Consider the following 14452-nt stretch of genomic DNA (forward strand, 5'->3'; position numbering starts at 1 on the left):
ACTTTATTTGGGCCCGGTTTGAAAGAAATTATTGCTGACATTACAGGAGGTAAGGGCCACGCTCTACCTCAAGACAAAGCCAAAGCTAAGGCTAGACAGTCTAATTTTCGTCCCTTTCGAAATTTCAAAACAGGAACAGCATCAACTTCCACTGCACCAAAACAGGAAGGAGCTGTTGCTCGTTACAGACAAGGCTGGAAACCTAACCAGTCCTGGAATAAGGGCAAGCAGGCCAGGAAACCTGCTGCTGCCCCTAAGACAGCATGAACCGAGGGCCCCCGATCCGAGACCGGATCTAGTGGGGGGCAGACTCTCTCTCTTCGCCCAGGCTTGGGCAAGAGATGTCCAGGATCCCTGGGCGCTAGAGATCATATCTCAGGGATACCTTCTAGACTTCAAATTCTCTCCCCCAAGAGGGAGATTTCATCTGTCAAGGTTGTCAACAAACCAAATAAAGAAAGACGCGTTTCTACGCTGTGTACAAGATCTATTATTAATGGGAGTGATCCATCCGGTTCCGCGGTCGGAACAAGGACAAGGGTTTTACTCAAACCTGTTTGTGGTTCCCAAAAAAGAGGGAACTTTCAGGCCAATCTTGGATTTAAAGATCCTAAACAAATTCCTAAGAGTTCCATCGTTCAAAATGGAAACTATTCGGACAATCTTACCCATGATCCAAGAGGGTCAGTACATGACCACAGTGGATTTAAAGGATGCTTACCTTCACATACCGATTCACAAAGATCATTACCGGTATCTAAGGTTTGCCTTCTTAAACAGGCATTACCAGTTTGTAGCCCTTCCATTCGGATTGGCTACGGCTCCAAGAATCTTCACAAAGGTTCTGGGTGCCCTTCTGGCGGTACTAAGACCGCGAGGAATTTCGGTAGCTCCGTACCTAGACGACATTCTGATACAAGCTTCAAGCTTTCAAACTGCCAAGTCTCATACAGAGTTAGTTCTGGCATTTCTAAGGTCGCATGGATGGAAAGTGAACGAAAAGAAGAGTTCTCTCTTTCCTCTCACAAGAGTTCCATTCTTGGGGACTCTTATAGATTCTGTAGAAATGAAGATTTATCTGACAGAAGACAGATTAACAAAGCTTCTAAATGCATGCCGTGTCCTTCATTCCATTCAACTCCCGTCAGTAGCTCAATGCATGGAGGTGATCGGCTTAATGGTAGCAGCAATGGACATAGTACCCTTTGCACGCCTACATCTCAGACCGCTGCAATTGTGCATGCTGAGTCAGTGGAATGGGGATTACTCAGATTTGTCCCCCACTCTGAATCTGGATCAAGAGACCAGAAACTCTCTTCTATGGTGGCTTTCTCGGCCACATCTGTCCAGGGGGATGCCATTCAGCAGGCCGGACAGGACAATTGTAACAACAGACGCCAGCCTACTAGGTTGGGGCGCTGTCTGGAATTCTCTGAAGGCTCAGGGACAATGGAGTCAGGAGGAAAGTCTCCTGCCAATAAACATTCTGGAATTGAGAGCAGTTCTCAATGCCCTTCTAGCTTGGCCCCAGTTAAAAACTCGGGGGTTCATCAGGTTTCAGTCGGACAACATCACGACTGTAGCTTACTTCAACCATCAGGGAGGGACAAGAAGCTCCCTAGCAATGATGGAAGTATCAAAGATATTTCGCTGGGCAGAGTCTCACTCTTGCCACCTGTCAGCAATCCACATCCCGGGAGTAGAGAACTGGGAGGCGGATTTCTTGAGTCGCCAGACTTTTCATCCGGGGGAGTGGGAACTTCATCCGGAGGTCTTTGCCCAAATACTTCGACGTTGGGGCAAACCAGATATAGATCTCATGGCGTCTCGCCAGAACGCCAAACTTCCTCGCTACGGATCCAGATCCAGGGATCCGGGAGCGGTTCTGATAGATGCTTTGACAGCACCTTGGAACTTCAGGATGGCTTATGTGTTTCCACCCTTCCCGCTGCTTCCTCGATTGATTGCCAAAATCAAACAGGAGAGAGCATCAGTGATTCTAATAGCACCTGCATGGCCACGCAGGACTTGGTATGCAGATCTAGTGGACATGTCATCCTGTCCGCCTTGGTCTCTACCTCTAAGACAGGACCTTCTGATACAGGGTCCATTCAAACATCAAAATCTAACTTCTCTGAAGCTGACTGCTTGGAAATTGAACGCTTGATTTTATCAAAACGTGGTTTTTCTGAGTCGGTTATTGATACCCTGATACAGGCTAGGAAGCCTGTTACCAGAAAGATTTACCATAAAATATGGCGTAAATACCTATACTGGTGTGAATCCAAAGATTACTCCTGGAGTAAGGTTAGGATTCCTAGGATATTGTCCTTTCTACAAGAAGGTTTAGAAAAGGGTTTATCGGCTAGCTCATTAAAGGGACAGATCTCAGCTCTGTCCATCTTGTTACACAAGCGTCTGTCAGAAAATCCAGACGTCCAGGCATTTTGTCAGGCTTTAGCTAGGATCAAGCCTGTGTTTAAAACTGTTGCTCCGCCATGGAGTTTAAACTTAGTTCTTAACGTTTTACAGGGTGTTCCGTTCGAACCCCTTCATTCCATTGATATAAAATTGTTATCTTGGAAAGTTCTATTTTTAATGGCTATTTCCTCGGCTCGAAGAGTCTCTGAATTATCAGCCTTACATTGTGATTCTCCTTATCTGATCTTTCACTCAGACAAGGTAGTTCTGCGTACTAAACCTGGGTTCTTACCTAAGGTAGTCACTAACAGGAATATCAATCAAGAGATTGTTGTTCCATCCTTGTGTCCAAATCCTTCTTCAAAGAAGGAACGTCTTCTACACAATCTGGATGTAGTTCGTGCCCTCAAGTTCTACTTGCAGGCAACTAAGGATTTTCGACAAACGTCTTCCCTGTTTGTCGTGTACTCTGGTCAGAGGAGAGGTCATAAGGCTTCGGCTACCTCTCTCTCCTTCTGGCTTCGTAGCATAATTCGTTTAGCCTATGAGACTGCTGGACAGCAGCCTCCTGAAAGAATTACAGCTCATTCTACTAGAGCTGTGGCTTCCACTTGGGCCTTTAAGAATGAGGCCTCTGTTGAACAGATTTGCAAGGCTGCAACTTGGTCTTCGCTTCATACTTTTTCCAAATTTTACAAATTTGACACTTTTGCTTCTTCGGAGGCTATTTTTGGGAGAAAGGTTCTTCAGGCAGTGGTTCCTTCTGTATAATGAGCCTGCCTATCCCTCCCGTCATCCGTGTACTTTTGCTTTGGTATTGGTATCCCAGAAGTAATGATGACCCGTGGACTGATCACACATAACAGAAGAAAACATAATTTATGCTTACCTGATAAATTCCTTTCTTCTGTTGTGTGATCAGTCCACGGCCCGCCCTGTTTTTTAAGGCAGGTAAATATTTTTTAAATTATAATCCAGTCACCACTACACCCTTGGCTTCTCCTTTCTCGTTGGTCTTTGGTCGAATGACTGGAGGTGACGTAGAGGGGAGGAGCTATATAGCAACTCTGCTGGGTGAATCCTCTTGCACTTCCTGTAGGGGAGCAGATAATATCCCAGAAGTAATGATGACCCGTGGACTGATCACACAACAGAAGAAAGGAATTTATCAGGTAAGCATAAATTATGTTTTTTTAACCAAGTATAATTAAACAGTTAATATTACAATTTTAAACTGTTTTATGTACCCAGGACATTTTTTATTATTTACCAATACAAGTCTAAAGGAGCCAATTCAAGACTTACTCTGTGCAAATAAGTATCAGAATCCTCTGGCATGTCATAATTGAAAACAATATTGACTCTTTCAATGTCCATTCCTCGACCAAACAGGTTGGTGGCCACCAGTATCCTCCTCTGGAAATCCTTAAACTGTTGGTATCGAGACAGTCTGAGGAGACAAAGTGATACTACTGAGTACTTAAAAATAAAACCAAACACTTCTACAAACTAAGGTTTCTTGATCCCTTACCGTTCTTCCTGTGACATGCCTCTATGGATAGCAATGGCTGGAAAGTTTTGCTCCACTAACAGCTGAGCTAGTGCCATACACCTCTGTACAGATTTCACAAAGATCACCACCTACAAGACAGTAATCAAAGTTCAAAACAACCCTTTGGATTAGGGCTGCAACAACTAATCGGTAAGATTGATCATAAAAATAGTTGTCAAAGAATCTCATTATCAATTAGGTGGTCAGCGAATAGTTGGTTAATTGCACAGCACCAGCTGCTTCAATCCGATGAACTCCTTGCCCATGGTATTGTGCAAACTTTTTTTTTTTACACTGATTAATCGGATAGAAAAAAGATTAAATAAATTCAATTGTTTTTGCACAATCTTAGTTGCAGTAGATCAGGTTAAAGCAGCTGGTGCTGTGCAACTGAACAACTAATCACTGACCACCTAACTAATAATGAGATTTGTTGACAACTATTTTTATGATCAAACTTAACGATTAGTTGTTGCAGCCCTACTTTAGATAAATACTAAATTTTATATGCTTGTATAAAGTTGTTTGAACACAAAGACAAGCATTTACTACTGAGAGTAGTATGGGTAGCAATTTCCACGAGTAAAGCCAGCTACTTCAATCGCAAGAAACTAAAAGGAATCTCTCAGCTTGGTATAACAAGTTAATGGGAATACATTAAAAGGGACCGTTTACTCAAAATGTTTCTCCCCTTTAATTTGATCCCAATTATCCACTTGCCTGTTTGAGTGTATTACATTGTTTACAAGTATTTCCATGACCCTTATATTGGCATTTTAAATAGTTACTTTAGCCTGTGGTATCCCCACCCATCCTGAAATTTTTTGGCTAAGCTGTGTGTAAACAGCCAGAAGAAATTACACTCCCAGTGAGCTATAGAAGAGATGTAATAAGGTAATAAAAAGTTAATTTTCCATTGTTCTCTCCAAGTATTGGTGATTGGTTTATGGACAGATATAAGATAAAAAGCATGTATATGTACATAAGGTGATAAAGTAATTATATCCGATTATACCTACAAGCTCAACCCATTTTATTAGGCTGTGGCTTCAAAACACAAAATCAGCCAATTCATATACACAAACAAACGTTAAAAGTAAATATCACACATTGTATACTCTGCAGCTGGTAAATATATATATATATATATATATATATATATATATATATATATATATATATATATATTTGGAAATACATTAAGGTAAAAACAATTTTATAGTATACTGTCCTTTTAAAGGGACCGTAATACTGTTAAGTTTTTCCGTTAATGTGTTTGACTTGTTATATCAGCAGAGGATAAAATGTTGGAGATTGTTTATTTTTGTATATGAAATAGCTGGTTTTGTTCTTTGACACTTACATCCCATCAAAATGTAAAATTAACATTACTTATCTCTCCTACCTCCCACCAGGAGTACAATTTCTGCGGCTGCTTTTCTATAGCCTACACATAAGTATAGAACCTTTCAGTATAAGTATGGATAGCACAGGCAAAAGCAGCTATATTAACTGCTGATATAAAGGTTAATATTTGTCAACAATTTAATACACCAACAGGTAAAATAGATCAATGGGAGTAACAGAGATTTTTTTTTTTTTTTTTTAGTAAAACTGTCCATTTAGGGAAAATATTCACTGTACAGGATCCCTTTAAGAGCAAAGCTATTTGATAGTGCAAGCTATTTAAAGCAACAGTAAAGTAAAAAACATAATTTATGCTTACCTGATAAATTCCTTTCTTCTGTAGTGTGATCAGTCCACGGGTCATCATTACTTCTGGGATATTACTCCTCCCCAACAGGAAGTGCAAGAGGATTCACCCAGCAGAGCTGCATATAGCTCCTCCCCTCTACGTCACTCCCAGTCATTCGACCAAGGACCAACGAGAAAGGAAAAGCCAAGGGTGAAGTGGTGACTGGAGTATAAATTAAAAAATATTTACCTGCCTTAAAAACAGGGCGGGCCGTGGACTGATCACACTACAGAAGAAAGGAATTTATCAGGTAAGCATAAATTATGTTTTCTCCTGTTAAGTGTGATCAGTCCACGGGTCATCATTACTTCTGGGATACCAATACCAAAGCAAAAGTACACGGATGACGGGAGGGATAGGCAGGCTCTTTATACAGAAGGAACCACTGCCTGAAGAACCTTTCTCCCAAAAATAGCCTCCGATGAAGCAAAAGTGTCAAATTTGTAAAATTTGTAAAAAGTATGAAGCGAAGACCAAGTTGCAGCCTTGCAAATCTGTTCAACAGAGGCCTCATTCTTGAAGGCCCAAGTGGAAGCCACAGCTCTAGTAGAATGAGCTGTAATTCTTTCAGGAGGCTGCTGTCCAGCAGTCTCATAAGCTAAACGAATTATGCTACGAAGCCAAAAAGAAAGAGAGGTAGCGGAAGCTTTTTGACCTCTCCTCTGCCCAGATTAAATGACAAACAGAGAAGACGTTTGTCGAAATTCCTTAGTTGCCTGTAAGTAAAATTTTAGAGCACGGACTACATCCAGGTTGTGCAGTAGACGTTCCTTCTTTGAAGAAGGATTTGGGCATAAAGAAGGAACAACAATCTCTTGATTGATATTCCTGTTAGTAACTACCTTAGGTAAGAACCCAGGTTTAGTACGCAGGACTACCTTATCCGAATGAAAAATCAAATAAGGAGAATCACAATGTAAGGCTGATAATTCAGAGACTCTTCGAGCCGAGGAAATAGCCATTAAAAATAGAACTTTCCAAGATAACAACTTTATATCAATGGAATGAAGGGGTTCAAACGGAACGCCCTGTAAAACATTAAGAACAAGGTTTAAACTCCATGGTGGAGCAACAGTTTTAAACACAGGCTTAATCCTGGCCAAAGCCTGACAAAAAGCCTGGACGTCAGGAACTTCTGACAGACGTTTGTGTAACAGAATGGACAGAGCTGAGATCTGTCCCTTTAAGGAACTAGCAGATAAACCCTTTTCTAAACCTTCTTGTAGAAAAGACAATATCCTAGGAATCCTAACCTTACTCCAAGAGTAACCTTTGGATTCACACCAATATAGGTATTTACGCCATATCTTATGGTAAATCTTTCTGGTAACAGGTTTCCTAGCCTGTATTAAGGTATCAATAACTGACTCAGAAAACCCACGTCTTGATAAAATCAAGCGTTCAATTTCCAAGCAGTCAGCTTCAGAGAAGTTAGATTTTGATGTTTGAAGGGACCCTGTATCAGAAGGTCCTGTTTCAGAGGTAGAGACCAAGGTGGACAGGATGACATGTCCACCAGGTCTGCATACCAAGTCCTGCGTGGCCACGCAGGTGCTATTAGAATCACTGATGCTCTCTCTTGTTTGATTCTGGCAATCAATCGAGGAAGCAACGGGAAGGGTGGAAACACGTAAGCCATCCTGAAGTCCCAAGGTGCTGTCAGAGCATCTATCAGGACTGCTCCTGGATCCCTGGATCTGGACCCGTAACGAGGAAGCTTGGCGTTCTGTCGAGACGCCATGAGATCTATCTCTGGTTTGCCCCAACGTCGAAGTATTTGGGCAAAGACCTCCGGATGAAGTTCCCACTCCCCCCGGATGAAAAGTCTGACGACTGGAACGAGTGAACTTTTCTTTTCGTTCACCTTCCATCCATGTGACCTTAGAAATGCCAGCACTAACTCTGTATGAGACTTGGCAGTTTGAAAGCTTGAAGCTTGTATCAGAATGTCGTCTAGGTATGGAGCTACCGAGATTCCCCGCGGTCTTAGTACCGCCAGAAGAGCACCCAGAACCTTTGTGAAGATTCTTGGAGCTGTAGCCAATCCGAATGGAAGAGCCACAAACTGGTAATGCCTGTCTAGGAAGGCAAACCTTAGGTACCGATAATGATCTTTGTGAATCGGTATGTGAAGGTAAGCATCTTTTAAATCTACAGTGGTCATGTACTGACCCTCTTGGATCATAGGTAAAATTGTCCGAATAGTCTCCATCTTGAACGATGGAACTCTTAGGAATTTGTTTAGGATCTTTAAGTCCAGGATTGGTCTGAAAGTTCCCTCTTTTTTGGGAACCACAAACAGATTTGAGTAAAACCCCTGTCCCTGTTCCGATCGTGGAACTGGATGGATTACTCCCATTAACAAGAGCTCTTGTACGCAGCGTAGAAACGCCTCTTTCTTTGTCTGAATTGTTGACAATCTTGACAGATGAAATCTCTCTCTTGGAGGAGAGTATTTGAAGTCCAGAAGGTATCCCTGAGATATTATCTCTAGCGCCCAGGGATCCTGAACATCTCTTGCCCAAGCCTGGGCGAAGAGAGAAAGTCTGCCCCCCACTAGATCCGATCCCGGATCGGGGGCCCTCAATTCATGCTGTTTTAGGGGCAGCAGCAGGTTTCCTAGTCTGCTTGCCCTTGTTCCAGGACTGGTTAGGTTTCCAGCCTTGTCTGTAGCGAGCAACAGCTCCTTCCTGTTTTGGTGCAGAGGAAGTTGATGCTGCTCCTGCTTTGAAATTACGAAAGGAACGAAAATTAGACTGTCTAGTCTTGGCTTTGTCCTGAGGCAGGGCATGGCCTTTACCTCCTGTAATGTCAGCGATAATCTCTTTCAACCCGGGCCCGAATAAGGTCTGCCCTTTGAAAGGTATATTAAGCAATTTAGACTTAGAAGTAACATCAGCTGACCAGGATTTTAGCCACAGCGCCCTGCGTGCCTGAATGGCGAATCCTGAATTCTTCGCCGTAAGTTTAGTAAGATGTACTACGGCCTCCGAAATGAATGAATTAGCTAGTTTAAGGACTCTAAGCCTGTCCGTAATGTCGTCCAGAGTAGCTGAACCAATGTTCTCTTCCAGAGACTCAATCCAGAATGCCGCTGCAGCCGTGATCGGCGCAATGCATGCAAGGGGTTGCAATATAAAACCTTGTTGAACAAACATTTTCTTAAGGTAACCCTCTAACTTTTTATCCATTGGATCTGAAAAAGCACAGCTATCCTCCACCGGGATAGTGGTACGCTTAGCTAAGGTAGAAACTGCTCCCTCCACCTTAGGGACCGTTTGCCATAAGTCCCTTGTGGTGGCGTCTATTGGAAACATTTTTCTAAATATCGGAGGGGGTGAGAACGGCACACCGGGTCTATCCCACTCCTTAGTAACAATTTCAGTAAGTCTCTTAGGTATAGGAAAAACCTCAGTACTCGTCGGTACCGCAAAATATTTATCCAACCTACACATTTTCTCTGGTATTGCAACTGTGTTACAATCATTCAGAGCCGCTAACACCTCCCCTAGTAATACACGGAGGTTTTCCAGTTTAAATTTAAAATTTGAAATATCTGAATCCAGTCTGTTTGGATCAGAACCGTCACCCACAGAATGAAGTTCTCCGTCCTCATGTTCTGCCACCTGTGACGCAGTGTCTGACATGGCCCTAATATTATCAGCGCACTCTGTTCTCACCCCAGAGTGATCACGCTTACCTCTTAGTTCTGGTAATTTAGCCAAAACCTCAGTCATAACAGTAGCCATATCCTGTAATGTGATTTGTAATGGCCGCCCAGATGTACTCTGCGCTACAATATCACGCACCTCCCTCTGAGCGGGAGATGTAGGTACTGACACGTGAGGCGAGTTAGTCGGCATAACTCTCCCCTCGTTGTTTGGTGAAATTTGTTCAATTTGTACAGATTGACTTTTATTTAAAGTAGCATCAATACAGTTAGTACATAAATTTCTATTGGGCTCCACTTTGGCATTGCAACAAATGACACAGGTATCATCCTCTGAATCAGACATGTTTAACACACTAGCAAATAAACTTGCAACTTGGAAATACAATTCAATTAGAATATTAAAACGTACTGTGCCTTTAAGAAGCACAGAAGATCTATGACAGTTGAAAATTAATAAATTGAAACAGTTATAGCCTCAATCCTTGTAAACAACACAACTTTAGCAAAGGTTTAATCCCATTAGCAAAGATAACAAATTCTGAAAGCAGGAAACAAATTACAGAATAAACGTTTTTTATCTCAGTCAAACTATAATTCTCACAGCTCTGCTGAGAGAAATTACCTCCCTCAAAATAAGTTTTGAAGACCCCTGAGCTCTGTAGAGATGAACCGGATCATGCAGGGAATACAATGAGTTGCTGACTGAAATATTTGATGCGTAGTAAAAGCGCCAAAAAACGGCCCCTCCCCCTCATACACAGCAGTGAGGGAGAACAGAAACTGTCAGAAAACAGATTAAGCAACTGCCAAGTGGAAAAATAGTGCCCAAACATTTATTCACTCAGTACCTCAGCAAATGAAAACGATTTTACATTCCAGCAAAAACGTTAAACATAATCTCTAGTTATTAAACAGCTTTATGTATTTCTTACAGTGTAATTCTAGTGAAGTACCATTCCCCAGAATACTGAAGTGTAAAGTATACATACATGACATTATATCGGTATGGCAGGATTTTCTCATCAATTCCATTGTCAGAAAATAAAAACTGCTACATACCTCTATGCAGATTCATCTGCCCGCTGTCCCCTGATCTGAAGTTTACCTCTCCTCAGATGGCCGAGAAACAGCAATATGATCTTAACTACTCCGGCTAAAATCATAACAAAAACTCTGGTAGATTCTTCTTCAAACTCTGCCAGAGAGATAATATCACACTCCGGTGCTATTTTAAAATAACAAACTTTTGATTGAAGATATAAAACTAAGTATAATCACCATAGTCCTCTCACACATCCTATCTAGTCGTTGGGTGCAAGAGAATGACTGGGAGTGACGTAGAGGGGAGGAGCTATATGCAGCTCTGCTGGGTGAATCCTCTTGCACTTCCTGTTGGGGAGGAGTAATATCCCAGAAGTAATGATGACCCGTGGACTGATCACACTTAACAGAAGAAATCAACCTTTCATGATTTGGATAGAGAATGATTTAACATAACTTTCTGATTTACTTCTATTAAATTTGCTTTGTTCTGTATCGTCTATTGAAGAGAAAAGCTTGGTAAGCCGACATGAGCTTAGGAGCAGGCACAAGTCTTTAGCATTCTATGGCAGCAGTGTATATATAGTTGCTATAAATAATGCTGCAAACAGCTGCCAGATGGCTAGAGAGATGCACGCTCCTGAGTTCACCCAAGATTACTGAAAGCATTAAGCACAATTGATAATAGAAAATGGAAAGTTGTATACAATGTCATGCTCTATCCAATCCATTGAAGTTTAATTTTGACTTTACTGTCCCTTAACGCAAACCCACAATAACTGCTACAAACATGGAGTGTAAATTCCTCAAGACTTGAATATAATTTTTTACACACATACCTGATTGAACTCCAACACATCTAGAAGATCGAAGAGCTTACGATTTTTCTCACTGTCTTTCAATTTAACGTAATATTGTTGCAAACCGTGTAGTGTCAGCTTTGTTTCATCATCCACAAACACCTCCATGGGCTGGTGGGATAAAATTATGGTCATTAAATAACCAGAGGATTTTTTTTTATTTTTTTTTTTTATCTAAACTTCTCCCTAAATTATACTACAGAAAGCTTCTAAATCCCTTAAGAGTTAGTAAACACCTTGAGATTCTTATATAAAATGTTTAGTCAATAGTAATTGTAAAGTTTAATGAATATGTGCCAGGTATCCTGAAACTCTTAACAGGGGCAATTGCATTCAATAAACAAAGATGCTTATTTTTAAAATTACCTTTGCGTTATGGTAAATGCCAATCCTCCACCCGCAGTTCCTGCTTTCTTTAGCAGATCAATGACTAATCCGGCTTCCTCCAATTGTTGTGTGCCCCATGAGCTGGATGCCAAAGGGGGCACACAACGATTGGAGGAAGCTGGATTAGTCATTGATCTGCTAAAGAAAGCAGCAGCTGCGGGTGGAGGATTGGTGATAGATTTACCATAACGCAAAGGTAAGTATTTTATAAAGTAAGCATCTTTGTATAGTTTAATTAAAGAAAGAGCCCCTGTTTTAAAGATTTTTAGATACTGGGCACTTATTCATTAAACTTTACAATAACTAAGTATAATGAAACCACTTTGTAATTTATTTTCATTATTTTGCCCCCTTTTAAATTTATTTAGCTCTAAAAATGAAGAAATTTCTACTTCTCGGAACATGAAAAGCACCCTGCTGACTTAACGCTTACTCTGCTACAACTCACTATTTGGCTTTAATAATAATTGCAAAATAGAGTACTTAATACTAACTTTATTAACATGGCTAGCCTACTAATCTAACTAAAACCCATATTGGCTCAAACAAATAAGTTAAATAGTGGGTGGAATTTGGCTATTGAAAAACAGAAGTAAAAAGCACATAGCACATATGAGCCGCTGTCCGCCTCTATTGGGCTGAATTCCACTGCCGGAATTCAGCATTGCACTAGAACGCAATTTTGCGCTCTTGTGCAACGCCACCCCCTGCCTGTGCACAGCTAATCGCGTCCGGGCAGGAGCAGTCAATCTCTCCGATTGAAGATTAGTGAAGCAGCAGTCTTATGACCGCTGCTTGTTAAATACGGACTGCAGATTCTCTTCTGAGAACCTAGTCATAGGAAGCAACGCCTGACAAAAAGGTTTGATAAATCGACCCCTAAGACTTTGCAATTCTATAGCAACACAACAGAAATGTCTAGAAATTAAAGGTATTACCATCCCTTTAAGTTACCCCACCAAAAGAAACACCACAAGGAAAAGCAACTTACATCCTGCATGAATTTCCTGCAGACGGGACGGATCTCTTTGCTGAGTGTGGCACTGAACATCATGCACTGTTTCTCGTGTGGAGTCAGACGGAAAATCTCCTGTACATCCCTGCGCATATCTAATAGAAAAAGTAAAAATGACATGATCTTTCAAAATAAACCTTTTTAAAATACAAAAGCCAGCCGCCATTTCTCTTTCCTCACATGACTTAAGTATAGCAACTGTAAGTACACAATTTCCCACCCCCATCTTGAATTTAACTAGTCACTAGCATATGTTCACCCAATTCCCAGTTGTCACACCATTCATTTTCAGTCATTCACCTGTTAATCCATAGCAAATTAAACAGCTGTCTTTAATCACCCTTTTGAGCAAGTCTATCAACCCACCAGGACAGACTGTATACATAAAGTTTCATGTCCATTTAAACCATAGTATAGATAAGCAAATCCATGCAATGCAAAAGCTCTAAAAAGACAAAAATAAAACAAACATTTAACCTCAGTGTTGGCAATATTTACAGTACTCTTAAAGAGACAGCCTACATGAATTTCTTTGTTTTATAGGACAGATAGCCCCTTTATTACCAAAATCCCCAGTTTTGCTTAATCAACACTTACTATACTTTTTAACTCTAGCTTATATCCAAGCCTCTACAGTCTGCCTCCTTATCTCAGTGCCTTTTACAAACTTGCATTTTAGCCAGCGCCGACTCAAGCATAACACTGTGGGATTGAGCACAATGTTATGTATGTTGCACACAGACTTGCACTGCATAGCTGTGAAAAACTAATAAAATGCACTAAGACAGGCTTAAAATCAGCCCATAAGCCTACCTAGGTTTCGCTTTCAACAAAAATACCAAGAGAACAAAGCAAATTTAAATATTGCAAAGCGGTTTTTAAAAAAAAAAAAACATGAGTTAAATTTTTACTTTACTGTCCCTTTAAAAGCGGTTATCTCCATCTTCAAAGGCCAATAAGACCCAGCTATTAAAGAGACTAAGTACCTGCTTTTTTATATATATTGTTTGGTTATCCATAATGGAACAGGTTTCCAATATATTTTTATTCATTTTGCTCCCAGAAAAAAAAAAAATTAAAAAAAAAAAAAAAAAAAAAAAGTGTTCTGAAATTTTAACTAGTCCTAATTCTAAGAACTTAAATTTACACAAGTCAAAATTACACTTTCATTATTCAGATAGAGCATGCAATATTAAACTTTCCAATTTATTTCCATTAAAAAAGTGCAGTCTCTTTATATTTAAACTTTGAGTCACCAGCTCCTACTGAGCATATGCAAGAATTCACAGAATAAGCGTATATGCATTTGTGATTGGCTGATGGCTGTCACATGGTACGTGTATGCATTTGTGATTGGCTGATGGCTGTCACATCTTAAAATTAAGAGAAAAAAAAAAACTTATTCATTTGAAGTTCAGACTAAGTGCTATTGCAATTGTCTTATCTTGCATGTGTTGATTATGCAAATCTGTTGACTGGTCCTTTAAAAAAATGCCTGCCATTGTCTTTTCAAGGCTGACACATTTTCCAGATAAAATAAGTATAAAGAATATTTATTTTACAGTTAAAGGAACACTCAATCAAAATTAAACTTTCATTATTCAGATTGAGCATGCCATTTTAAACAACTTTCCAATTTACTTCAATTAACAAAATGTGCACATTTTTAGATTTAAACTTTGAGTCACCAGCTCCTACTGAGCATGTGCAAGAATAAGTGTGTATGTATTTGTTAATGGCTGATGGC

General features: G+C 40.4%; 1 protein-coding gene across 1 annotated transcript in view; it reads right to left on the reverse strand.

Annotated features, from left to right (window-relative positions):
- The window catches only part of DDX39A (DExD-box helicase 39A), a 28080-nt gene that overhangs the window by 5221 nt on the left and 8407 nt on the right, over positions 1-14452 (reverse strand). Inside the window, exons 5-8 of the mRNA XM_053718073.1 lie at positions 12682-12800; positions 11283-11414; positions 3953-4062; positions 3727-3871 (exon numbers count right to left, since the gene is read on the reverse strand). Of these exons, the coding sequence (XP_053574048.1) occupies positions 3727-3871; positions 3953-4062; positions 11283-11414; positions 12682-12800 (506 nt within the window). The remainder of the gene's footprint in view (positions 1-3726; positions 3872-3952; positions 4063-11282; positions 11415-12681; positions 12801-14452) is intronic.

This window comes from Bombina bombina, chromosome 6 (assembly GCF_027579735.1).
Source record: "Bombina bombina isolate aBomBom1 chromosome 6, aBomBom1.pri, whole genome shotgun sequence".
Taxonomy (NCBI): domain Eukaryota; kingdom Metazoa; phylum Chordata; class Amphibia; order Anura; family Bombinatoridae; genus Bombina; species Bombina bombina.